Source organism: Equus asinus, chromosome 22 (genome assembly GCF_041296235.1).
Source record: "Equus asinus isolate D_3611 breed Donkey chromosome 22, EquAss-T2T_v2, whole genome shotgun sequence".
NCBI lineage: Eukaryota > Metazoa > Chordata > Mammalia > Perissodactyla > Equidae > Equus > Equus asinus.
In genome coordinates, this window is record NC_091811.1 from 20,769,438 (window position 1) to 20,795,884 (window position 26,447).

The 26,447-nt window shown below is 34.3% G+C and overlaps 1 protein-coding gene, 1 long non-coding RNA gene and 1 pseudogene across 2 annotated transcripts in view; 2 read left to right on the forward strand and 1 right to left on the reverse strand.

Moving 5' to 3' along the window:
• The window catches only part of LOC106837420 (C-type lectin domain family 2 member E-like), a 34,698-nt gene extending 32,423 nt beyond the window's left edge, over window positions 1–2,275 (forward strand). Inside the window, exon 7 of the mRNA XM_044755646.2 lies at window positions 1–2,275. Within this exon, the coding sequence (XP_044611581.1) occupies window positions 1–49 (49 nt within the window). The 3' untranslated portion in view covers window positions 50–2,275.
• LOC106837449 (C-type lectin domain family 2 member D-like) lies at window positions 1,999–25,755 on the forward strand (annotated as a pseudogene).
• LOC139041511 (uncharacterized) overlaps window positions 7,462–26,447 on the reverse strand; it is a 27,610-nt gene continuing 8,624 nt past the window's right edge. The window contains exons 2-3 of the long non-coding RNA XR_011496793.1: window positions 19,296–19,400; window positions 7,462–9,054 (exon numbers count right to left, since the gene is read on the reverse strand). This is a non-coding gene — a long non-coding RNA (uncharacterized lncRNA). The remainder of the gene's footprint in view (window positions 9,055–19,295; window positions 19,401–26,447) is intronic.

Below are 26,447 nucleotides of genomic sequence, written 5' to 3' on the forward strand. Positions count from 1 at the left end.
TTTTGTTGGTGATCTCACTGTTTACAATGGTCCACAAGCATGGAGCTGAAGTGCTGTCTAGTGTTGCTAAATGAAAGAAGACTATGATGCGCCTTATGGGAAAATACGTGTGTTCTGTAAGCTTTGTTTAGGTGCGAGTGACTTATAGTGCTGTTGGCCATAAGTTCAATATTAATGAATTAATATCTATCAAATAAGATGTCTTTAAACAGAAACACACACAAAACAAGGTTGTGTACTGGTTGATAAAAACTTTATGACTAGAGTATCACAGGAACTTAACCTTGTATTTCTCCTAGGAACAATGGCTCAATATTCACTAATTCAGTGTTCCTGGAAATTTTATAGAACATAGCTACCACAAATAATGGCAATCAACCTATATCAAAACTTCTAGGACTTAACACTGTGCCTATGAAGAACTTTATAACCTTAAATGCACATATTGGTAAAAGAGAAAGGATGACAATCAATGAGCAAGGTATCTATCTCAAAAAGTGAGATAAACAAACAGCAAATTGACCCTCCTCAAAAAAGAAAGAGGAAAATTTAAAGATCAGAATTTAAGACAACAAAAAAGACATGCATAGAAAGAATTAGCCAAACCAAAAACTGGTTCTTTAAAAAAATTAATGAAATGGAAAAATTAATAAATCTACTAAAGCTAAATATAAGCAAACCTATCACACAGAAGTTTCCCTCCTCAGTAAACACCCAATAGAAAGGCGTACATATGTTCAGAAAATAGAAGCAACTCAAATGTTCATTAATAGCAGACAAATAAATGAGTAAAAAATGGATAAGTAAACCTACTCAGCAATAAACATTAACAAACTACTGATAAGACTAACAACACAGATAATTCGTAGACATTCTGTTAAGAGACAGAATCCAGACTCAAAAGACAGCATATTGTACAATTCTGTTTATATAAAGTTCAAGAATAGCCAAAAATAGTTTATGGGGTCAAAAGTTAGGATACTGGTTATATTTTGGGGTAATGAGTGTGACAGGGCATGTGTAGGACATATATGTTTTATATCTTGATCTGGGCACTTATACTGTGTGTCAAATTTTAAAAATTTGTTCACTTATGATTTGTGCACATTTCCCTAAGTTTATAAACAAGAGAGAGATAAATTTGATAAGATGCTACTGCTACTGAAGAGCCTCTTTGTCTACGGGAATACTACAGCGGGAGCAACTTTTTCAGCCAGAGCTTACACAGGAACTATATACTTTTCATGTCCATTTTTTAATAACATTGAGTTTTGGGAGCAGCTATTGTAGCAGTAACTTCTTGAAATATCTCAAAAGGTTTTAGAATAGCTGAAGTTATAGCCAAATTGTAATGGCACTGCAACAAACCTCTAATTTCCAGAGCAGAGGAGAAAGATTTCTCTTGGGTCATTCGTGGAGCAAAGGGCCACCATCGGGTGAGGGGTGATGGAGAGAGAGAGGCGGCTGCTGTGAGGGAGTTGAGTCTGTTTACCCTTATTGTTAGTTTAATCATCTCTCTACTACAGAGTCATTTCTTGACCCCCTAAACTAGGTTAGATTTCTCATTCTTGATGTTTTCACAACTACTTTTCTGTATGTATCCTATATTTCAATGATAAAAGAGACTACTCAAGCATCTTGAGACTTAAGAAATCTTTAGATAAAGACAATCTGTGCACCTTTCGAAAATAAGAATTTTTTAAAAAATTAATGAATTAGCTTCAATGTCTATTAAAAAATTCTTACAAACTCCAGTCTATTCTTTTACTTTATGACTAAAAGTTGCCTTCTGACAAGTTACCTTCTGACTAAAGGTCACATTCTGCCTCACTGTGTTCTTCTTTGACTCTTACTCATATTTAGCTTAAAAGTTTGACATTTTGTTATAGAGGAAGTTGTAATGGAAGTTTTGCTGGCTTTTCTTTTTCAACTTATTTTTTGAGGCTGAGAATTCTGGTTGACTGTAGGTTAGCTCACTCATGGAAACTAAAGGCAAGAATGTATAATTCTAATAATAGGGAAAAAGATTTCATACCAACTGAATTGCTGGAAAACCCAGGTAAGAAGGTGAGCTGTGTGGAGTGAGTGTGGACCTGGGTGGTAAGGTAGAGGCAGTGGTGGGATACAGTTTCTACACAGGAAAAATGATAACAGGCGAAGGGTTTCCCAAGATGAGAGATGGGGTGCTAGAGGTCATAGATTCATTTATAATTTGTGTAAAAATATGCATGTACTTAAAGCCTTGTCCGAACAAGTATGGAAAGGGAACTATTAGATAAAGACGTAAGAAAATGGGATTAGGTTAAATTTATGATTGAGAATAAAAATGATTAATTTCACTGAAAAGAAAGTCCAAACTGTAAAGCATTACACAGATGCAATGTATTATCCTTTTAAAATAATACAGAAAACCAATCATGGAAGCTCATAGGAGAGGAAAAATTAAAAAGTAAGTAAACGACACCTACAAATAAAATAGTAAACATAAGTCCAAGGAAAAACCTAGTAGAGCATTCAAATGGAATTATCTTACATTGGATGTAGTGCAAAATGAAAAAAATATAATTATAAAATATATGTTTAAAATATTTTAATATTTAATTTAAATTTAATTTAAATACTTTAACATTTAAATATATTTTTAAATATTAGAAAATTTTTTAGTTAAAGAATTTAAATATAAAACAAAAATCATATGTATAATATCATTTATATTACATATTTATATGAAGGTTGAAATTTTAAAAAAGCCTTGCATTTGAGGATTAACAGGATGATTTAATAAGTAAAAAAAGTAATTTTATACCATTTGGGGAAAATTGAGGTGTCATAATTTAGGACTAAAAAATGTTTTTGTCCTTGATAAAAATAATCAATTTAGAAAGAAGCCAATTCAGATAAGGAAAAGATGATTTCTAATTCTTGTTAAATGACTTCATTTATTTCTCATTCATTTGGTATTTTGAGTATTTTTATAGAAGCTGCTTTAAAATACTTGTCAGAGAATTCCAACATCTGTGTCATCTCAGCATTGGCTTCTGTAGATTGTTTTTTCCCATACACGTTGAAATTTTTCATGGTTATTCATGTGCTGAATAATTTTGCACTGTATTCTGGACATTTTGAATATAATTTTGTCCTGAGAATCTTGACTTTGTTTAAATTTGAGGGGTATATTGATATTTTTGGTTTTAGCAGGCAATCACTCTGGCTAGGTTCAGGCCTTCTTCTGTGGGCTCTGGGTCCAATGTCAGTTCAGTTTTCAGAGACTTTGTAGCGTTACTCAGATCTTTCTTGCATGTGCATCAACTGGTGGTCTGGGACCTGGATCTGGGCAATGTTCTGTTCATTAGTTTAGGTCTCCATATCTTTTGCAGGTTAATTAAGGTCAGATCTAGGCATGTGCAGCTCGTGGGGTGGTGAGGAGTGAGTCCAAGAGTTCACAAATAAGATTCAGGGTTCCCTTTTCAAAGTTCCTCTCTCTCCACCATCTGCTTAATACTTAATGGTTCCCAGGGGCTCCTCTTTTCCATTCTTCAGCCAGAAATTTGTGACTTCTGTTACCCTGCTCTACCACGCACTTCTGCAATTGCAGCTGCATCTATAAGTCCATGTGGCAGGAGAAAAGAGAAGAAAAAAGGCAAGAGATTTGGTCTCAGACTCCTAGAATCACAGCGCTACTGAATGAAAAGGAGGGTTCACCTCCCTCAAGTTTTGGCTATTAGGTGTTGTCAGCATTGCCACTGCCACTGCCATCATGAAATTGCCTGAGGTTTGAGGCACTCAAGAATGGAGAAGAAAGAGAAAAAAAAAATGAGATATGTTCATATTCTCTCTCGAGGTTAGGAGGTCACTTTCCTACTCCTTAAACCAGAGCCAGAGTGCTTCTTCTGGTGCTCTGTTTGTGCCTTGATAGATGTTCAATTCCAGCTCCCACTTTCCATTTGAGGTCCCTTGACTGGCCTGTCCTCTTGCCCTCACAAATGCTCATAAGTGCCTAAATTTTCTGGTTTAGGCTTAGCCTGAGATCTCTGTTCTGTCCTATACTGTAAGGTATATCAATTTAGCATCAGGGCCTAACAGAGAAAACTGTCTGCTAAAGGACTTCAGATTTCTGGTCTAGCATGTCAGAAGCTTGGAAATCATTGCTCTGATCTATATAACACAAAAAAAAACTGAAAAAACTGGAAATCAACATCTTTTCTTAGATCCATCAGAGAACTGTGGTTACATAGAAAGCCACTGCTGCAAAATTGAAGAAAGATACAGAGAACCACAACTTATCAGAACAGGGAAAAGGAGGGACACTACATAATACTAAAAAGATTAATTCTCCAAGAAGATATAATGATTCTAAATGTATACGTGCTTAACAACAGAGTGTCAAAATATGTGAGGCAAGAATTGACAGAATTGCAAGGAGAAATAGATGAATCCATTACTAATTGAAGACTTCAATATCCCTCTATCAGAAATGGACAGATCCAGCAGGTAGAAAATCATAAGGACTTAGTTGAACTAACAGCACCATTAATCAACTGGATATAACGTAGTTGACATTTATAGACTACTTCATCTAACAATAGCAGAATATACATTTGTCTCAAGGTCATATTGAATATCCACCAAGTTAGACCACATTCTGGACCATAAAGCACACTTAAAAAAATTAAAAAAATAGAAATCACACAATGTATGCTCTCAGACCACAATGGAATTAAACTAAAAATTAGTAACAGAAAGATAGCTGTAAAATACAAAATACTTGGAGATTAAACAAGTTTCTAAATAATATATGAGTCAAAGAAGAAGTTTCAAGAAAATTAAAACACTTTTCAAACTAAATGAAAATAAAACTTAAAACTTGTGGAAGACAATGAAAGCAGTACTTAGAGGAAATTTATAGCATTGAATGCATATATCAGAAAAGAATAAACTTCTAAAATCAGTCATCTAAGCTTCAACCTCAGGAAACTAGACAAAGAAGAGCTAATTAAATACAAAGTAAGCAGCAGAAGAAAAATAATAAAAATTCAAGCCGAAATCAAGCAGAAAATCAGAAATTAACAGAGATAATCAATAAAACCAAAAGTTGGTTCTTTGAAAGATCAATGTAATTGAGAAGCCTCTAGCCAGGCTAAATAAGGAAAGAATAGACAAGACACAAATTAATCATATCAGAAATTAATGAGATGACATCACTACAGAATCCATGAACATCAAAATGACAGTAAAGGAAAAGTATGAACAACTCTAAGCCTACAAATTCAATAATTTAGACAAAATGGACCAATTCCTTGAAAGACACAATCTGCCAAAATTTACACAATAAGAAATAGACAATCTGAATATATCTGTTAAAGAAATTGAATCAATAGTTAATAACCTTCCAAAACAGAAAGCTTTAGGCCCAGGTGGGTTTATTGGTAAATTCTACCAAACATTTGAGGAAGGTATCATACCAATTCTCTACAAACTCTTCCAGAAAATAGAAGCAGAGAGAATACTGCCTAACTCATTCTACGAGGCTGGCATTATGCTAATATGAAAACCAGACAATGACATTATCAGAAAATAAGGGTACAGACCAATATCTCACATAATCATAGATTAAAAAAAATCACCAACAAAATGTTAGCAAATCAAATCCAATAATATATAAAAAGAATTGTATACTACCATCAGATGGGATTTATCCCATATATGCAAGGATGTTTCAACATTTCAAAATCCATTAATGTAATCCACTAGGCTAAAGAAGAAAAATCCCATGATCGTATCAACAGATGCAGAAAAAACATTTGACAAAATTTAACAAGTATTCATGGTAAAAAGTCTTAGAAAACTAGGAATAGAGGGGAACTTTCTCAAATTGATTATGAACATCTACAAAAACATCTATGGCTATCATCATACTTAATGGTGAGAAACTAGATGCTGTCTCACAAAGACCAGAAACAAGGCAAGGATGTCTGCTCCCACACTCCTATTCAACATTGTATTGAAGTCCTACCTGATATAATAAGACAAAAAAAGGAAATACAACGTTTACAGATTGGGAAGGAAGAAATAAAACTCCTTTTATTCACAAATGATATGACTGTCTATGTATAAAATCCTTAAGAATCAACAACAACAAAAAAGCTCCTGGAACTAAGAAATGAGTATAGCAAATTTTAAGGATACAAGGTTAATATACAAAAGAGTAATTAAAGATACAATGGAATTTTTAATTAAAGACAATGCCAGTTCTATTAGCACTAAAAAAATAAATACTTGGATAAATTTAACAAAATATATAAGATTTTATGAGGAAAACTATAAAACTCTGATGGCAGGAATCAGTGGAGATCTAAATGGAGATAGATTCCATGTACATGGATAGAAAGACTCAACATTGTTGAGATGTTAATTCTCCCCAACTTAATCTATTGGTTCAATTCAATCCCAATGCAAACCCCAGCAAGTTATTTTTTGTATATCTGCAAACTTATTCTAAAGTTTATACAAAAGAGCAAAAGACCCAGAACAGACAACACAATACTGAAGAACAAAGTTGGAGAACTGATGCTACCTGACTTCAAGGCTTACTATAAAGCTACAGTAATTAAGACTGAGTGGTATTGGTGAAAGAATAGACAGATCAATGGAAGAGAAAAGAGATCCCAGAAATAGACGCACTCATAGTCAACTGATTTTGACAAAGGAGCAAAGGTAACGGAGAAAGGATATTCTTTTCAACAAATGGTGCTGGAACAATTGGACATCCATATTCAAAAAATAAATCTAGACCCAGACCTTACAGCTTTCACAAAAATTTAAATGGGTCAAAGACCTAAATGTAAAACACAAATTTATAAAACTCCTAGATGATAGCATAGTAGAAATTTTAGGTAGAAATTTTAGGTGACATTGGGTTTGGCAATGACTTTTTAGTACAACGCTAAAAGCATGATCCATGAAAGAAAAATATTAATAAATTGGATTTCGTTAAAAACTTCGGCTCTATAAAAGACACCAGTAAGAGAGTGAAAAGACTTGGGAAAATCTTCAAAACACATATCTGATAAAGGACTATTATCCAAAATATATAAAGAATTCTTAAACTCAACAGTGAGAAGGCAAAAGTCCAATTAAAAAATGGGTAAAAGATCTGAACCACACCTCATCCAAGAAGATATGCAGGATGCAAATAAGCATATTATGCTCAATGTCATACGTCACTGGGGGATTGTAAATTAAACAGTGTGATACCATTGTGTGCCTGTTAGAATGACTGAAATCCAAAACACTGACACCACCAAATGCTGGTGATGATGTACAGCAACAGAAACTCTCATTCGTTATTGAAGCGCAAAATAGTACAGTCACTTTGAAACTTACCATATGATCCAGTAATCACACTCCTTTTTTTACACAAATGAATTAAAAATTATGACCACACAAAAAAACTGAACATAAATGTTTAGAGCAGATTTACTTACAATTGCCAAAACCTGGAAGCAATCAAGATGTCCTTCAACAGCTGAATTCATAAACTGGTACTTACATACCATAAGGTATTATTAAGTGATAAAAAGAAATGAGCTTTCAAGCCACAAAAACATGTGAAGGAATCTTAAATGCTTACTGCTAAGAGAGAAAAGCTAATCTGAAAACGCTATCCTTATCAGAGGAAGACGCTTGCTGTCCAGCTCAGAAGTCGTCCATGAATTCTGCACCATTAGCTCTTCTTTCCTCCTACAGATAACACTAATTTGACTTTTTTGGTAATCATTTTCTCACTTTAGTTTTGCCTTTTAAGTCCCTTTTAATCAATCACTTGATCACTTTTTAAAATCTCCTTTACACTTTTTTTTATGGAATCAAGATGAGTTATTATGTAGAAATTTCAACAGTCTGGATTTTGTTGATTTCATCTCTGTTTTTAATTGACATGATTCTCTCTCCTATATTTCTAGTAAATTGGTAGCTGGGTCTGAAGGTTTAATCAGGTTTGTATTTATTTTGGGGGAGTGGTGCAAGGTTACTTTACGAGTTGTATGCTCAGGATTAGTTTTAACTTGTGTGAACAAACCCCGGAGACAAAACTTTAAATTCATAACATAACAGACCAAATTGCTCCCTCAGGTGAAAAGGGAAGAGATTAAGTGGGAGTAACATTTTGATGGTTAACGTTTCTAGTAGTCTGATGTCTGCATTTAATGTAAAAGATGTCCTTCAACAGGTGAATTCATAAACTGGTATGTACATTTCAATAATTTTTCCAGGTTATCTGCTTTCAAAAAAGCATTCTAGTCAAGTTACCTCAAATAAATGCTTGGTTTTCATCATAATTACATGTCTGACAATTGCAGTGTGTGGAGTGTGTACTGCTTTGTTAGGTAAGTGAATTGTAATATTTGTGAATCCAGAGAATTCCAGTTAGCAAAAGAAGACTTCTTGGTAATTTTTATATTCTTTACACCTCCTAGTAATTTTTAAAGTTTCACTAATTGAGTTAAACTACAGTAACCTTAGAAGTGGAATCTAAAAATTAAACTGCATAAGATAGGGGTCACATTATTTCAAGTTTCATGAATGAACAGAATCTGTAGAAGGTGGAACCCAATTACTAGTCATGTTATGCTTTAACTTATATTATTGCTAGGCTTTTTATCTTGTGGTTTTACTATATATATGGGTTTTTTCCTCAGAAATTACTTTTTCAGATAAAATTACTTCATAGTCATTATGCATAGGTCCTGATGGAGGGCATTTCAAAATAGAGCAGTAGCAGCCTATGTATATGATTTATGAAATTGTGTTTATGCTGAATATTGGACAAGAATTCAGCACGTATTCCTTAAACAATATATTCTTTAAACAATATATGGTCTGAGGTGATAGTCAAAAGAAGAGAGGACTGAAAAAACATGGTGGTTTCCAAAACATAGACTTCCTTGACCTCTAAGAATCCAGAGACAAGTGAATTAGACTGTGGGGTTGTTATTTTCCATCTTTCTCTAGGATATCATTGGCTTCTGCAGGATGTCACCATCAAGCTTGGATTTCCTGAAGGAAAGGAAAAGAGTGTGTTGAGGAGGGATACACAATCTTTTAAGACCTAGAACAGAAAGTGGCATACATCTCTTCCACTCAAGTTTCAATTGTGGAAATTTAGTAACAAAGCCACAAATAAATGAAAAGAAGTCTGGGAAATGTGAATTTGCCCAGGTTCTACTAAATTGTTATAGAAGGAGAAGAAAACAGATTTTGATAGACAACTTACAGTCTCTGCCAAAATTACATATAATTGTAACCTCTAATCATATTTAAACTTTCCATAAACTTCCAGGAGGAGAAAAGATCTGCTCTTTGAAATACAGAAAAGTCACCTTCACTAATTCACCATCCAGTGATCATGGTCTCATTTCTCTTTCTGTCTCTCATTCCATTCTACTATACAGAGACAAAAATATTTATTAACAAAAAACTTTCAGAAACGGATATTAGGTCAGGAGTTTATAAACATTGATTATGAATGTAATGTTTTTTGTTGAAAATATTCAGGAAATAAAGAACTGTAAGAAATAAAAATCGTCCATAATCTACTGTACTGAGTATAGCCTTCCAGATGTTCCTTCTATGTTTTAGGCTTGGTGTGAGTGCTTTCTTTTGTATTCTTCTTATTGTGGTAAAATATACATAACATAAATGTTACCATTTTAACCATTTGAAATGTGCGATCTAATTGTTTTAAGTATAGTCATCATATTGTCCAACCATAACCCCTATTCAGTTCCAGAAACTTTTCATCATTCCGGCAGAAACTCCATACCTATTAAACAATCAGTTCCCATTCTCCCAGTGCCTCAGCCCCTGGTAACCATCATTCTACTCTATATCTCTATGAATTTGCTTTTCCTAGACACTTTATATGAGTGGAATCACACAATGATTGTTTTTTTATGTTTGGCTTATTTAATTTTGCATAATATTCTCAAGGTCCCTCCATTTTGCAGTATATATTAGATTTGCATTCTTTTTTAAGGCTGAATAATATTTCATGGTATGCTTATACTATGTCTTATTTATCCATTTATCTGTTGATAGACATTTGTGTTGTTTCACCTTTTGGCTATTGTGTCTAATGCTGCTTTAAACATTGGTGCACACATATCTGTCTCTGCTATCAATTATTTTGGGTATATACCTAGAAGTGGAATTGCTGGATTGTATGATAATTCCATGTTTAACTTTTTGAGGAACTGTCAAACTGTTTCCACAGTGGTTGCATCACTTTACATTCCCACCAGCAAGGTACAAGTGTTCCAATTTCTCCACATCCTTGCCAACTTTGCTATTTTCCTCTTTTTTTTTTTTGTAATCACCATCCTGATAGGGATGAAGTTGTATTTCATTGGGGTTTTGGTTTGCATTTCCCTAATGCTTGGTGAGGTTGAGCATATTTTCAGGTACTATTTAGCCATTTTTACATCTTCTTTGGAGAAATGACTATGAAAGCCCCTTGCCCAATGTTTAATTGGGTTGTTTTTCGTTATTTAGTTGTGGGAGTTCCTTTTGTATCCTGCATATTAATTCCTCATCAAGTATGACTTTAAATATTGTATCCCATTCCATGAGTTGTCTTTTCACTCTGTTGATAAGTCCTTTGAGGCACAAATTTTTTTATTTGATGTAGTCCACTTTGTCTGTCTTCTTTTGTTGTTGCCTTTGTTTTTGGTGTCATATCCAAGAAATCATTGCCAAAGCAAATATAATGTAGATTTTACCCTATTTTTTTTACCTAAGAGTTTTATAGTTCTAGCTCTTAAGTTTAGGTATTTGATGCATTTTTAATTGATTTTTACATGGCTTAAGGTAAGAGTATAACTTCATTCTTTTGAATGTGGATATCCAGTTTTCCCATCACTGTTTGTTGAAAATACTGTCCTTTCCTCATAGAAAGGTCTTATCACCTTTTTCGAAAACTATTTGACCACATATGTAAGGGTTTATTTCTGGAATCTCTATTTCTTCCATTGATCTATATGTCTGTCTTTATGCCAATATCACACTTTTTTGGTAACTGTAGTTTTTACTAAGTTTTAATATCAGAAAGTGTGGGTTTTTCAACTTTTTAAAGACTGTTTGGATAGTCAGATTTCCTCAAGATTTCATATACATTTTAGGATGAGTTTTTCTATTTCTGCAAAAACATTATTGGGATTTGGGGAGGGATGGCATCAAATATGTAGATCTCTCTGGGCAGTATTGTCATCTTAACAATGTTAACTCTTCCAATCCACGAACATGGGATGTCTTTCCATTCATTTGTGTCTTCTTTAATTTTTTCCTACAGCATTGTTTTATAGTCTTCAGTGGCAAGTCTTTCATCTCCTTGGTTAAGTCTATTCCTAATTATTTGATCCTTTTTTGGTGCTGTTATAAATAGAATTGTTTTCTTAATTTCCTTTTTGCACTGTTCATTGCTAGTGTAGACAAACAAATGATTTTTGTGTGTTGATTTTTTATCCTGCAACTTTACTGAATTTGTTGATTAGTTTTAACATATTTTTGTGGGACTTTAAAGATTTTCTATATACAAGATTATATCACCAGTAAATGGAGATAATTTTACTTCTTACTTTCCAATTTGAATGTTTTTTATTTTTTTTATTGTTGAATTGTTCTGACCAAAACTTCCAATACCATATTGAATAGAAGTGGCAAAGGTGGACATCTTTGTCTTATCCTTATCTTAGTACTAAAGTTTAGGTGAAAAGCTTTTTGTAATTTACCACTGAATATGATATTAGCTCCAAGTCTTTTATATATGGCCCTTATCACGTTAAGGAAATTTTCTTTTATTCCTAATGCTTTGTATCTCTCTCGTTCTCTTTTTTTAAAAAAATCATGAATAGGTATTAAATTTTGTCAAGTGGTTTTTCTTCATCCTTTGATACGATCACAGGTTTTTTCCCTTCATTCTATTAGTGTGGCATACAATCATCCCTCAGTATCTATGGAGGATTGGTTCCAGGATCGGCCCCCTCCCCCCCATGGATACCAAAATCAGTGGATGCTCAAGTCTCTTATATAAAATGGCATAGTATTTGCATGTAACCTACACACATCCTCCTCAATACTTTAAATCATCTCTAGATTATTTATAATATCTAATATGATCTAAATGTTATGTAAATAGTTGTTATACTGTTATGTTTAGAGAGTAATGGCAAGAAAAAAGTCTGTGCATGTTCAGTACACACACAACCATCATAGGTCTTTCAATTTGCACTTAGTTAAATCTGTGTACGCAGGACTCATGGATACAGAGGACCAGCTGTATTATGTTAATTGACTTTTGTATGTTGAACCATCTTTGCATTCCAGGACTAATTGCACTTGGTCACAGTAATTAATCTCTTCCCCGCCCAAGTTTTCTGAGGTATAATTGACAAAATTTGTTTATATTTAAGGTGTGCAAATTGATGTTTTGATATATGTATACATTGTGAAATAATCACCACAATTGAGCTAATTAACATATCCATCACCTCTCATTACCTTTTTGTTGCTGTTGTTGGAACACTTAAGAACTACCCTCTTTATTAATTTCAAGTATACAATACAGCCTTGTTAACTATAGTCACATTGTTCAACATTATATCTCCAGAACTTATTCCTCTTGCATGACTGAAACTTATACACCTTGAGTAACATTTCAATGTTTCCCTCACTTCCCTACCTCTAGCAATAACCACTCTACTCTCCACTTCTATGGATTTGACTATTTTATATTCCATATATAAGTGAGATCATGCAGTACTTGTCTTTCTATGCCTGGTATATTTGACTTAGCACAGTTTCCTTCAGGTTAATCCAGATTATCACAAATGGCAGGATTTCTTTCTTTTTTAAGGCTGAATATTATTCCAATGTATGTGTATACCACATTTTCTTTATCCATTCACTAATTCTTTCCTACATAATATCAGCTCTATTTTTTAAGGGTTCTAGGTTATTTCTTATCTAATTAATTGTGTTCTTCATATTTAGAATTTTTTTTTTTTTTGTAGTTTCAATCTCTTTGGTGAGGTATTCCTTCTTATTAACTTTATTCCTGAGCTCATTGAACTGTCTTTCTGAGTTGTCTTCTAACTCATTGAGTTTCTTTTTGGCAGCTATTTTGAATTCTTTTTTATTTAGATTGTAAATTTCTGTGACTTCAGTGTTGGTTTCTGGTGATTTGTCATTCTCCTTCTGCTCTGAATTGTTGCTGTAGTTTCTCATGGTGTTTGATGAAATAATCCTTTGCTGGTGCATTTGTGGCAGCATCAGTTCACAGATTGCACCTGCTAACACTAGGGGGAAGCAGCAGCTGTGTTTCTGATACCACTCCGTCTGCTAGAAGTTGTGTGGGTATGGTGGTTGCTCTTACCAGCTGGGAAAGCATTTGCATGCAAGCTTAGGGCTACTGCCATGCTGAGGTGCATTTCTACTTTTGGGGCTGCAGGAGTACTATGGGCACTTGCGCAGGCTATGAAAAGCTTTTGTGTGCATGTATATCTGCCTCCAACTCTTCTTACGGTTGTGCCAGCCACTGTGCTTGGTGGGTGGGGCTTCTTCATAGGGTCCAAGCCTGGGCCACTTATTGGGACTGCAGTGGTGGGTGGGACCACAGTGGACTCTCCCACTGGCTGGGAAAGCATTCACGTACAGGCCCAGGGCTGCTACTTCCCCTTTCCACAGTTGTACTGAGGTGCATTCCCACTTTTGGGGCTGCAGTGGTACTACAGATACTGGCTGGGAAATCATTCAGGCACATGCACAGGGTGGCCAGGGAATGGTAGTGGAGTGTTCACCTATCTCTACCACTTCCTGGGGAGCCAGTCCATCCACCTTCAGATGTATAGCTGTGTGGGTATCCTCTGTTGGTCAACGAACGTCCATTTAGTTGTAGTTGAAATGGGGAAAGATAAAGGGAACATCTCACTCCACCATGTTGCTGACATGTCTCTCCAGCCAGATTTACTGAATTTGTTTATTAGTTCTAACAGTTTTTTTCTGTTCTTTAGTCATTAAGATTTTCTACATATATGATCATATCTGCAAACAGAGATAACTTTACTTCATCCTTTCTGATTTAGATGCTTTCTATTTCTTTTTCTTATCTAATTGCTCTAGGTATGACTTCCAGTACTATGTTGAATAGAAGTAGCAAGAATGCACACCTTTGCTTTGAACCAGATCTCAGAGGGAAAACTTTCATTTTTCACCGTTGATTATGATGTTAGCTGTGGGCTTTTCATATATGGCATTTACTATGTCAAAGTAAGCTCCTTCTACATCTATTTTGTTGATCATTTTTATCATAAATGAGTGTTGTATTTTGTCAAATACTTTTTCTGTCCATTGAGATGATCATGTGAGCTTTTTGTTTGAGTCCCTTACTGTGATGTATCACATTGATTGATTTGTATATATTGAACCATCCTTGCATCCTAGGGATAAATCCCACTTGGTCATGGGGTTTAATCCTTTTAATGTGCTGATGATCTCAGTTTGATAGTATTTTGTTGAGGAGTTTTGCACATGTATTCATCTTGAATATGGGCCTGTAGCCTTCTTTTCTTGTGATGTCTTTGGCTTTGGTTTCAGGTTGATGCTGACCTCATTAAATGAGTTTGAAAGTGTTTCATTTTCTTCAATTGTTTAGAAGAACTTAAAAAATATCAACACTAATTCTGTTTGAATGTTTGGTAGAATTCTCCAGTGAAGTCATCGTTCTTTCTTGAGAGGTTTTTGATTACTGATTCAGTGCTTTATTTGTTATTGGTCTGCTCAGATTTTCTATTTCTTCATGATTCAGTCTTTGTAGGTTCTGTTTTCCTATGAATTTGTCCATTTCATCTAGACTATCCAATTTGTTTGCATACAATTTTTCATAGCATCTCATATTTTTTATTTCTGTAAAATTGGTAGTAATTTCCCCATTCTCAATTTCTCATTTTGGTAATTTGAGACTTTTCAGTGTTTTCTTGGTCAATCTAATAAGGGTTTGCCAGTGTTGTTGATCTTCTCAAATAAACACCTTTTGCCTATAAAGGTGCTTCTCTTTTGTTTTTCCATTCTCAATTTTATTTCATCTGCACTGTAAACAATTATGTCCTGTCTACTAGTTTTGGATTTAGTTTGCTCTTTTTTTCACTAGTTCCTTAAGGTGTAAAGTAAGGTTATTGATTTTCATTATAGTTACTATACTTTTCATCTCTAGAATTTGTTTGATTCCTTTTTATAATTTCTATCTTTTTTGATATTTTCATTTTGTTCATGTATCTTTTTCCTAATTTCTTTTAGTCTTTGTCCATGTTTTCACTTAGCTCTTTTAGCATATTTAAGATAGTTGATTTAAATTCTTCATCTGGTAAGTGAGATGTCTAGGTTTCCTCTTGGGCAGTTTCTGTCAATTTTTTTTTTTACTTTTGAATGGGCTATAAATGCCTGTTTATTTGCATACCCTGTAACTTTTTGTTGAAAATTGGGCATTTGAAAAAAGCATCACCTCTCCCAGGCTTTGCAGAGTGGTAGTCCTTCATCATTTATCTTGGTTTTTCTTTAAGCCTAGGAATCAAACTGAAGTGAAAGTTTAAGGTCTTTTCAGGTATTTTCTGATTATGTGTCTTTCCTGAGCCTATACTTAGCTTTCTAAGTTCCCCTATATGCATAACTGCTTTTGAGTCTTAATTTTCTAAAGGGTCTCCATCTAGTTTCTTCTCAGCATCTCAGATGGTCTATTGTCTTTGTCCACTTGTTATCACTGGTCCCAGGCATTTGCAGGTCTGTAATTCCCTTGAAGCTTTCACAAACATTTCCTGCTTCTTTTTCTGTCTAATATCCAGGTTAGGCAAAATAGAGATCAGGTCTTCAGGCCCCCACCCCCAGACTGGCTAGAACATTGCAAAAAGGTCTGCTCTGCTCTCTCTATTTTGAAAGAAGGAACAGAGAACTGGTTTGCCTCCTTCTTCATAACGAGTCTGCTGCTGCATCTAGTCAGAGTGAGTAAAAACACTACAAAGTTCTCCTACCATTTGAAGATGGCTCTTTCTTGATTGAACGTTTGCTTGTTTTTTGCAAACCTGTGAGTATTTTCCAAAGGTCTTATAAGATTAGTTCAGCTAATTTCTTGGGGTTTTTTTGTTTGTTTGTTTTGCTGAGGAAGATTTGCCTTGAGCTAACATCTGTTGCCAATCTTCCTCTTTTTTTTTGTTTTTTTGCCTTGAGGAAGATCAGGCCTGAGCTAACATCTGTGCCAATCTTCCTCTATTTTGTATGTGGGTTGCTGCTTTATCATGGCTGATGAGTGATGCAGGTCCACTCCCCAGATCTGAACCCGTGAACCTGGGCTGCTGAAATGGAGCATGCCAAACTTAACCACTACACCACGGGGCTGGCCCCTGTTTGTTTTTTATAAAATGTTTTTCTAGAGAAACGAGAGCTTGGAGTTTCCTGGTCCACCATTTTGCTGCCTTCCAATCCCAGGGGGGTGCTTTTGAGGAAGATATTCAAGTGCACACTCCCTGCAACTGTTTCTCCTTTTTTACTACAAGAAATATGTAAGAATTGCTGTAACAAAAAAAATCTTGGATTAATATAGTTTTATCAGGAAAAGGTCTGCTGTTGAGGTATAGCCTAGACAAACTTACACGTCCCAGGAGACAGTGATAGATTACACTAAGTCAGACTCTTTGATAAGTCTTGGTATTAGCAGAATGTTACAGAGAAATGTAACCTTGAGTAATTTAAAACAAAATCCATGATTTAAGTCAAACACAGGTGCTAACTTATTGAAATATATGCTAATTTCTTCCTATATTTTTATGCCCTTTCTTCTCCTCACCACATTTAAATACATACTTGTTCATTGTTTATTAAATTTCTCTTGGGTTACCAAGTTGTCAGCCAAATTATAAATTAGAGTATAGAGTTTAACAGCACAGATTTGAGTGTTGATTCTGGATTTAGTCTGCTTGGGCTTGAATTCCAGCTCTTTTACTTGTGAGGGTTTCTCACTTTGGACAACTCTAATAACTTTCCCATTCTTCAGTTTACTCAAAGTTGTTGTAACGATTAAATGAATTTGCACAAACTTGGGCAACGTTTGGAACATAGTAAGTATATAGTGAATATCACTGTTCATCAGAAAACGCAAATTATTTTTATTTAAAATACAATATTACAGTTATAAGCATATTTCTAAAAATGTCAAAGTTTTCTAAAATCACATGAATCCATAATGTAGCAAAATTTGATGAGAATCAGAAATGGTTAGATAACTGTCCCAAAGTCATGTATTTCATATATGGCATAGACAAAATTCTGACCCATTGTTTTGAATTACCCAGAATTTATTCTCCTTTGCAGCAAATGTATTTTCACACAAATTTATAAAGTGTTTTTATCTTTCAGGAATAGTATATTAATTAATACTGGTTGCATCCTTTGAATTCTTATAGCATCTGTGTAATTATTTGTTGTGTCTGTGTGTTTTATGTTTGCTGTTAGCAACTTCAGGGAAAAATATTATTGTTTCTGTATCCTTAGCCCTTAGCCCATTTACCTGGTACAGAGTAAGTATTCAATAAATTATCGCTAATTGAAAAATTTTTAATATTTTACCCTTTTGAATACAATTTTAAATATCTAAGATTCATTTTCCAACTTCTCTAACCATACTGTCCATACTAAAATTTTAGATAGAGACTTTTCCTTCTAAAAGTTAGAAAGGGATAGTAGTCAAATGGTTAGACACATATACATTACACCACCAAACTATCTTGGTTCAAATCCCAAATCTGCAAGTGTCTGCTGTGCAAATTTGGGAAAATTACTTCACCTCCTGTTCTTAATTTCTTCCTATATAAAATGGGCATGATAAATCCACCTTATAGAGTTGTTATGAGGATAAATAAGCTAATATAAATAGAGTACATAGACCCCTGCTGGGAATCTAATAATACGTTTAAAAGATAATTCTTATCAGTTTCTGCTTTGGTTTTCTTCTGTATGTTTTACAACATAATTATGGCTGATATCTAACAGGCACATTTTCCAATCCTGTGTAAACTATACTATTTATTTATTTTAGTTCTTAATTTCTTGTATTATTTTGACTGAAAACTTATTTTGGGACCAATGGTACAAACCACTCAGCATGATGTGACATGTAAACAACTTTCTAATAGTGCCTACCTTTACCTGTGACTGTTGCCCTTATTATGTCATACCATAAGTTTTGAAATCTGTGACTCTGCCTTATGGTGTCAATAAGAGATTATATAGTGTCTTTTAGTTGAAAAGAATCTGCTTTTCAGTATCTAGGTTGAAAAAGGCCATTAGCGGATGAGAGACACAAATCTTACCCTTAGCTTTATAGTGGAAAGGTAATGGAATAAATAATTGCAATTTTAGTGCAGTAAAATGCTATTAAGATTAAATATCTTGATGCATATGTACTGATTAGATCACTCCTGATAAAAATAAAGCCTTCAAAAACTGTTTGCTGCTGTTTTTATTACCATAATCAACATCACTACCACGATTATCATCCTTAATGGAAATGTTATAAGGTTACAGATACAGAAAAGATAGAAGGGGTAAAAATTAACCTATCATGGTCACCTTTGGTTTAAAGATTTCTCAGCATGATATTTACTCACGATGATCCCTGGGCAGAAACCTTGAACAGAGTGATTATTCATCACTTTCTCTACCTAAACTGAACCTTGTAAAACAAATATCATTTATCAATATGTTTGTCCCCTGTTATATACTGCAGTCTCTTGTCTCATCTGTCATAGCTAAGGACAAAAATTTAATTTTACTTCCACAACACACATGCTGCATGAATAAGAACAGACCAGATGGTTGGGGGATTGGAGGAGAGAGGGAAAGAGAGCGAATCTATGCTACTAATCTATGCACTGTATAACAGTGCAGGCACAGGTGCATTATGGTCTTCTCTTCTAGATACTCTAGCGTGTTCCAGCCCTTGTTTTTTTATTTGGCAGATATAGCCAGTTTTCCTTGATAAAAACTTCTTTCTTGGATCACATATCCTGGAACCAACTTAGCTGTGAAGATGCCCTTATAGCTTGAAACATGCTTGCACTGAACCCAAAATAAACCAAACTAAGACGTAGAAAACTATAAGGACATTTCTCTTAATTCTACCCCAACCCAGCTTCAAAACTAACCCTGTTACTACATCCACAGGCAATATCATAAATGAGCCTTCAAATGCTGCTTACAAATCTTAGAGTCAGCAATACTTGAAATAGTCCATGTTCTAGGTGATCCTCATTTCTCTTGCAATATTTTTATGAATTCACAGAGGATGGTCTATTCTTGTCATTCTGTAAGCAAAAATAAAATATATTATACATTGATGAAGCAAAAATAAGTTCTTAAGGTTGTAGAAATTTAAATCAACAGTACCTATTTAATAAAGGAGAACAGGACAAACTGGAAGGAGGCATTTTTTCTGTTGTGAATATCTCAGTATTAATCAAGAAAATGTTTTTTGAAACACATTTTAAATCTATAGCCCTCATTTCTTTGAATAATCATAAGAACTTAATAGATACTTATGACTGCCTTCCTTCATTACCCATACTGTGTTTCTTTTCCTTTCAACCAGCACTTTAACTCGAAAAGATTCCTCATGAGGAGTCAATAGCTGCAGGTATCTTCTAATCTGACCCTCGTCATTAAATTGGTTGATATAGAAGCAGTGATAGCATAATAGGTATGCACAGATTTGGAGGAAGGCAGTCTGCTTTCAGGGATAGCCCTCGTGGGTCATAGAAGCTGAACAGTTAGGTGCTAGCAGCTCAGTAAAGACCATCTGGAGAGACTTTCCTAGCTCTCAATCCCACTTGAAGAGAGCATCTCTCCTGGTTATATGGGAAGTGAATCAGAAAAGCCTGACCAATTGAGTATTGTTGGCTTCAAAATACAGAGAGTCTCACAAAATTTGTTTAGTTGAAGGAAGCTCCTCAGTAGAAGTATCTAGAGCACTTGGAAAACTATCTGTTCTCTAAGGCTGATTAAATGTTGCTATTGATGTATCTGACTCTTTAAAGAAATGTAGCATTGCTGAAATCCAAGAAGAAAGGTACTTGACTCAGAGTTTAAGGCATTACTAACTCCTTCTTCAGCTCATCTATTACTTAAAGCATTAGATACAATCTCAGCTTTGCCATTTGCTATGTCATGTACACAACAACTTTCATCATCATACTCTTCATTTGAAAAATGAGGATAACACAGTTAGTATTTCACAAGACTACTGGGAAATGTATTAGAAAGTATTTGGTAATATATAAAGGAAAATATAAAAGTAAGTTGTTTTTATTTTCAGTATCTAGAAGTACATTCCACGAAAAGCCATCTGAATGTCTTAAGCTGCTTGCCCAGAAAACTGGATTGGTTTCCAAAGAAACTGTTTCCATTTCTCTGATGACACAAAGAATTGGACTTTCAGTCAGAGGTTTTGTGACTTACAAGGTGCTGATCTTGTTCAGGTTGAAACTCTCCAGGAATTGGTAAGAAAATAGTTCTTGCTAGAATAAAAAAATTGGCCCTATGAAGACACCATGTCATTCCATGTGAGAGTGTCTAAGATACAGGTTTAGACACCTGCCTAGACATTGATTTTTCAGTATAAAGAGAGGGGAACCCTGCAGGTACTACATTCTGCAGTGGACCCTCTATTGTTACCTTAACATTCATAGCAGGAAGATAGCCAGTGCCTTCTTTGAGTTATCAGCAAGAGTTGTGAAAATAAAGTTTAGAAAATTAAAAGTGGAAACATAATTTAAAATTTTTATAATAACATGTTGAGTTAATAACATCGCCTTGAAATAAAACAAGTAGAAGTGATGTCTGAGAAGTTGTTGGAATAAGAAGCTCCTGAAATCTGTACCTCCCCTAAACAACTATTCAACTGGAAGAAACTCTTTAAAGTAATTACTTTGAAACTCTGGAATCTAGTTGAATATTTGCATCATCCAAAGGAGTGCTTGCTGAAGATGTCAGTAAGTTTAGTTAATCTCAATGAATTTTGGGCTTTCCACTCAGTAGTGGCTACAATTCCCCACACCCTATTGTGACAGGGAGCTATGAGGACTACTTTCATGTTCTTGATGTAGCTTGCTGGAGCCAGGGTGGGCAAAAAATTCGTGTTCTCCAAATATTGGGGTTATGTATTGTTATTTTAATTGCTACTTTTCATTGCTGAGTGGCAGGCATGGAGGTGGGCTGCCATCTTTTTCAACCCCCAGCAAATGAAGCAGCTTTCATGAGAGTTAAAGAAACAGTGCATGCTTTTTTTCTCCTTTTGGGAGTCAGGCATTTAAGAAAATCTTTGGCAGATAACTGGCTGATCATGGAGATTACAGAACAGAAATTTCAGGGACCACAGAATACAGGGAATACACATTATGCAAAAATAGTTTGGAAAAGTCACAAATAAATGGCTCCACACCTCAGTAATCAAAATTCAACAAACCTTGAAAAGCAGGAGAATTAGATTCCAAGAGTTCCCTCAACAAAATACTCATAATGTCCAGTTCTCAACAAAAAATAACAAAACAATACAAAGGAACAGGAAGGTATAGCCCATCCACAGGAAAAAATGTCTGACAGAAACCATCCCTCAGGGAGCCTAGACATTGGAGTTATTAGTCAAAGATGTTAAGTCTGCTGTCTTAAATATGTTCAAGGAGTTAAAGAAAACCATAGACATAAATATAAAAGAAATAAGTAAAATAGCATAGAAATAAAATGAAAATATCAATAAAGAGGTAGAAATTATAAAAGAGAACCAAATAGAAATTCTGGAGCTGAAAAGTACAGTAACTCAAATGGAAAATTCACTAGAGGGGTCAACAGCATATTTGAACAAGAAGAAGAAAGGATCATGAGACTTGAAGATAAGACAATTGAAAGTATCCAATCTGAGGATAAGAAAGGAAAAAGAAAGAAGATAAATGAACAGATCTTGAAGGAACTGTAGTACACCATCAAGCAGACTAACACACACATTATAGGGATCCCAGAAAAAAAGAGACAAAGGAGAAGAAAAAATATTTAAAGAAACAGTGGCTGAGAACTTCCCAAATTTGAGGAAAGAGATGAATATAAACGTCCAAGAGGCTCAAACAAACTCCGATCAGTATAAACTCAACGAGAACCACGTTAAGACAAATCAGAGTCAACTTGTGACCCACAGGGAAGTTTGAAAGCAGCAAGAGAGAAGCAATTGGTCATGTACTTGTGATTCTTAACAACATTAACACCTGACTTATCCTGAGATACCATGGAAGCCAGAGAGCAGTGGGATGGCATATTTAAAGTCCTGAAAGAAAAAAACTGTCAATCAAGAATTCTGTATTTGGCAAAACTATTCTTCAGAATGAAAGAGAAATTAAAACATTTCTAGATAGACAGCAACTGAGGGAGTTTCTTATTAGTAGATTTATCCTACAAGAAATTATAAAGGCTAAAATTAAAGCACATTAGATGGTAACTTGGAGCCAAAAGAACAAAAAACACTCGTAAAGATAACCACATAGACAAATATAAAAGCCAGAATCACTGTACTTTTAGTTTAGTTTGTAACTTCTATCTTTTCATGTATAGTTTAACAGGTAACATCATAAAACAATAATTCTAAATCTATATGAATGGGCATACAATGCATAAATATGTAATCTATGACAATAACACAAAGAGATAGGGTTGGAAATGTATAGGGGCAAAATGTTTGTACACTATTGAAACAAAGCTTGTATTATAAACTAAATCATTTAAGATGTTAATTGCAATTCCCAAGGTAACCACTAATAAGATTACTAAAAAGTATATATAAAAGGAAAGAAGGAAATCAAAGAATCAAAAAAAGAAGGAAATCAAAATGGATAAAAAAATCAACTAAATACAAAAGAATACAGTAATAGAGGAATTGAAGAATAAAAAACATACAATATATAGAAAACAAGAAGATAAATGGCAGAAGTAAGTCTTTCTTTGTTAATAATCACATTAAATGTAAACGTATTCAACTATCCTATTAAAACGCAAAGACTGGAAGATTGATTTAAAAAACAAGATCCATCTATAAGCTCTCTACAAGAGACTCACCGTTGATATAAGGACACAGAGAAGTTGAAAGTAAAATGATGGAAAAAGATATTCCATGCTAAGTAATAAAAAGAGAGCTGGGTGGCTATATTTTTGTCAAACTTGTAGACTAAAGCAAAAAAGTTTACAAGAGACAAAGAAGGACATTATATCTCAATAAATTTTTGAGGGGCCAGCCTGGCGGCCCAGCGCTTAAGTTTTCATATTCTGCTTCAGTGGCCTGGGGTTTGCCAGTTCAGATCCTAGCTGCTGACCTACACACCACTTGTCAAGCCATGCTGTGGCAGGTGTCCCACATATAAAATAGAGGAAGATGGGCACAGATGTTAGCTCAGGGCTAATGTTCCTTAGCAAAAAGAGGAGGATTGGCAGCAGATGTTAGCTCAGGGCTAATCTTCCTCAAAAAAAAAAAAAGTTTTGATATAGCAGGAAGATCTAACAATTATAAACATATGTTTACCTAATAATACAGCCCCCAAATAGATGAAGAAACCTTTGACATAATTGAAATAAAAAATAGGGAATTCTACAACAATAGTTAGAGACTTCAATACTTTACTTTCAATAATGGATAGCGCAACAATAAGAAAACAGAGGTCTTGAACAGCACTATAAACCCGTTAGACCTAACAGACATATGCAGAACACTACACCCAAGAACAGGAGAATCTATGCTCTTCTCAAGTGCACATGGAACATTCTCCAGGATAGACCATATGATAAGCCACAAAACAAGTCAATAAATTTGAAAAGATTGAAATCATACTGAATTCCTTCTGCAATCATAATGGAATAAAAACAGAAATCAATAACAGAAGGAAAACTGAAAAATTCACAAATGTTTAGAAATTAAACAGCCCACTACTAAACATCCAATGATCGGAAGAAAAATCCCAAGGGAAAAGAAAATCCTTGAGACAAATGAAATGAAAGCATACCATATCAAAACTTATGGTATGCAGTGAAAGTAGTAATAAGAGGCAAACTTATAGCTGTAAATGCACAGCTTAAAAAAGAAGAGATATCTCAAATCAATAGCCTAACTGTATACCTCAAGGAACTAAAAAAAGAAAAGCAAAAAGAAAGGTCATCTTTATGCCTTCAAAAGAGTAAAGATTTTCCCTAAGAAGTTAGTAAATCCACCAATCATAAAGGAAAATTATACATTTAATTACATTAAAATTAATACCTGTAATCATAAAAAGACACTATAAGTGTTGACAAGGATGTGTGGCAAAGGAAACTGGTCTACACTGCTGCTATAACTATAATTTGGTACAATTAAATTAGAGAACCGTTTGGTATCATTTGGTAAAGCTGACAATAAGCATGCGCTATAGCCTAATACAGTTGTCTCTCAGTATCCATGAGGGATTTCTTCTAGGACCTCTCACGGATGCTAGAGTCCCCTATATAAAATGGGGTAGTATTTGCACATAATTTCTGCACATCCTCTCATATACTTTAAATCATCTCTAGATTACTTATAATACCTAATTCAATGTAAATTCTATGTAAATAGTTATTATACTGTATGGTTTAGGGGATAATGACCAGAAAAAGATGTCTGGACGTGTCCAGTACAGATACAACCACCTTGGGTCTTTCAATCTGCAACTGGTTGAATGTGTGAATGTGGGACTCGTGGATATGGAGGGTCAACTGTAATCCTATTCCAGGACAGGTGCCAAGAATGTCATAATAACATTCTTAATAATTTCAAACTTGAAATAACCCTAGGGTCAATAAATAGTAGAATAGATAAACAAATTGTGGAATAATAATACAAAGGGGTATTATGTTGAAATAAAAGCAACAAGTTATCAACTATTTCTCTCAGTTTTAATCTTCTCTATGTATGTATGATAATAAAGCATACCTATCCTCTATTAACATTACATAATACAAAATTAAAAAGAAGAAAATTACAAGAACAGTTAAGAATATAGCAATGATGCCCGATTTCTTCTGGGAGAGGCTGAGTAATGATGGAATAATGGATATCATCTCTGTGTCTTCTGAAAGGGTTTTCTACTGAGGTATAAAGGCCCCTCTGACCACTGGATTGGGTTGAGCAGAGAACAAGGCCAATCTTGGAAATGGATAAATGGCAGTGAATGGATCCGATGGTAAGGTTTTAAAAATATGGCAGCAATATTTGTGTTTGAATTTACTTTGCTTGAAACCTAGTGTTCTTCAGTTATAGGCTGTAAAAATTATTTTAGGTTTAGTCATAAAGAAAGATAGTGTCAATTTGTATGTTGCACAGGCTGCTCCTTGAATCAGTCCAAAGCCTATCACAGGTGACTATGAACTTGATTCCAGCCTCATCTATGTCATTTACCAACTCTCCCACTTTGAGCATACCATACAACATCTTGATGTCTGTTTCTTACCTCTACAACAAAATCAGCGGCACTTGTTGATCTCACAGAGTTGATGTGAGGATAAGAGGTTTTGTTGTATATGACTGTACTTTTCAAACTTTAAAATATACAAATATAATTACTAATACAACTACCATTGCATCAATCTTCAGCCATTTACAGGGGGATTATGAGTGATGGTAATAATACTTATTTATCATAAGATCATAGTTATAATGTGTAGGACAGGTAAAGTTTGACATTGTTGAATTTAATCTCAATTGTATATGCATAAGATCTTTATATTACTGAAAAGATTTTGAATAATGTTGGGAAGTTTGGATTCAGACAATTTCACTAAACATCTGCTTGTCTGAGATGAGGAGGTTTTGAAAAGTTGCTTTATGATGATAAAGTAGTCAACATTGGAAATATAAATTTATTTGGTGAAAAGGGCACCGGACTGGACATTGGCAGGTTTGAAAACTAGTGCTTACTCGTTAGCTTTTTGACCTTGTACAGATGGTAAGTATAAGTAATCAAAGAGAACTTTTGTGTTTACACATTGTTGTATCTGCAGTGTCTAGCACATTGTGCATACTTGATAAATATTTAGAATTAACCTTTATTTCTTTCTTTACAACACTGAAATAGCAATATTTACTCTGTCTAATTCTCAAAGAGTTTTAAGGATCAAATATATTGTTAACTCTCAAGTTGTTGAAAACTGTTCATCACTATAGAAATGAAAAATATTATATTTATTAAGGCCTAGGATGTTTCAACAATTAGCAAGTCATATCAGACTATAGCAGTTTCATCAAGTAAAGAGGAGAAATTTATAATCTGAATGCTGGCCCAAATTTCTGTGTCAGGCCATTTACACTGCTG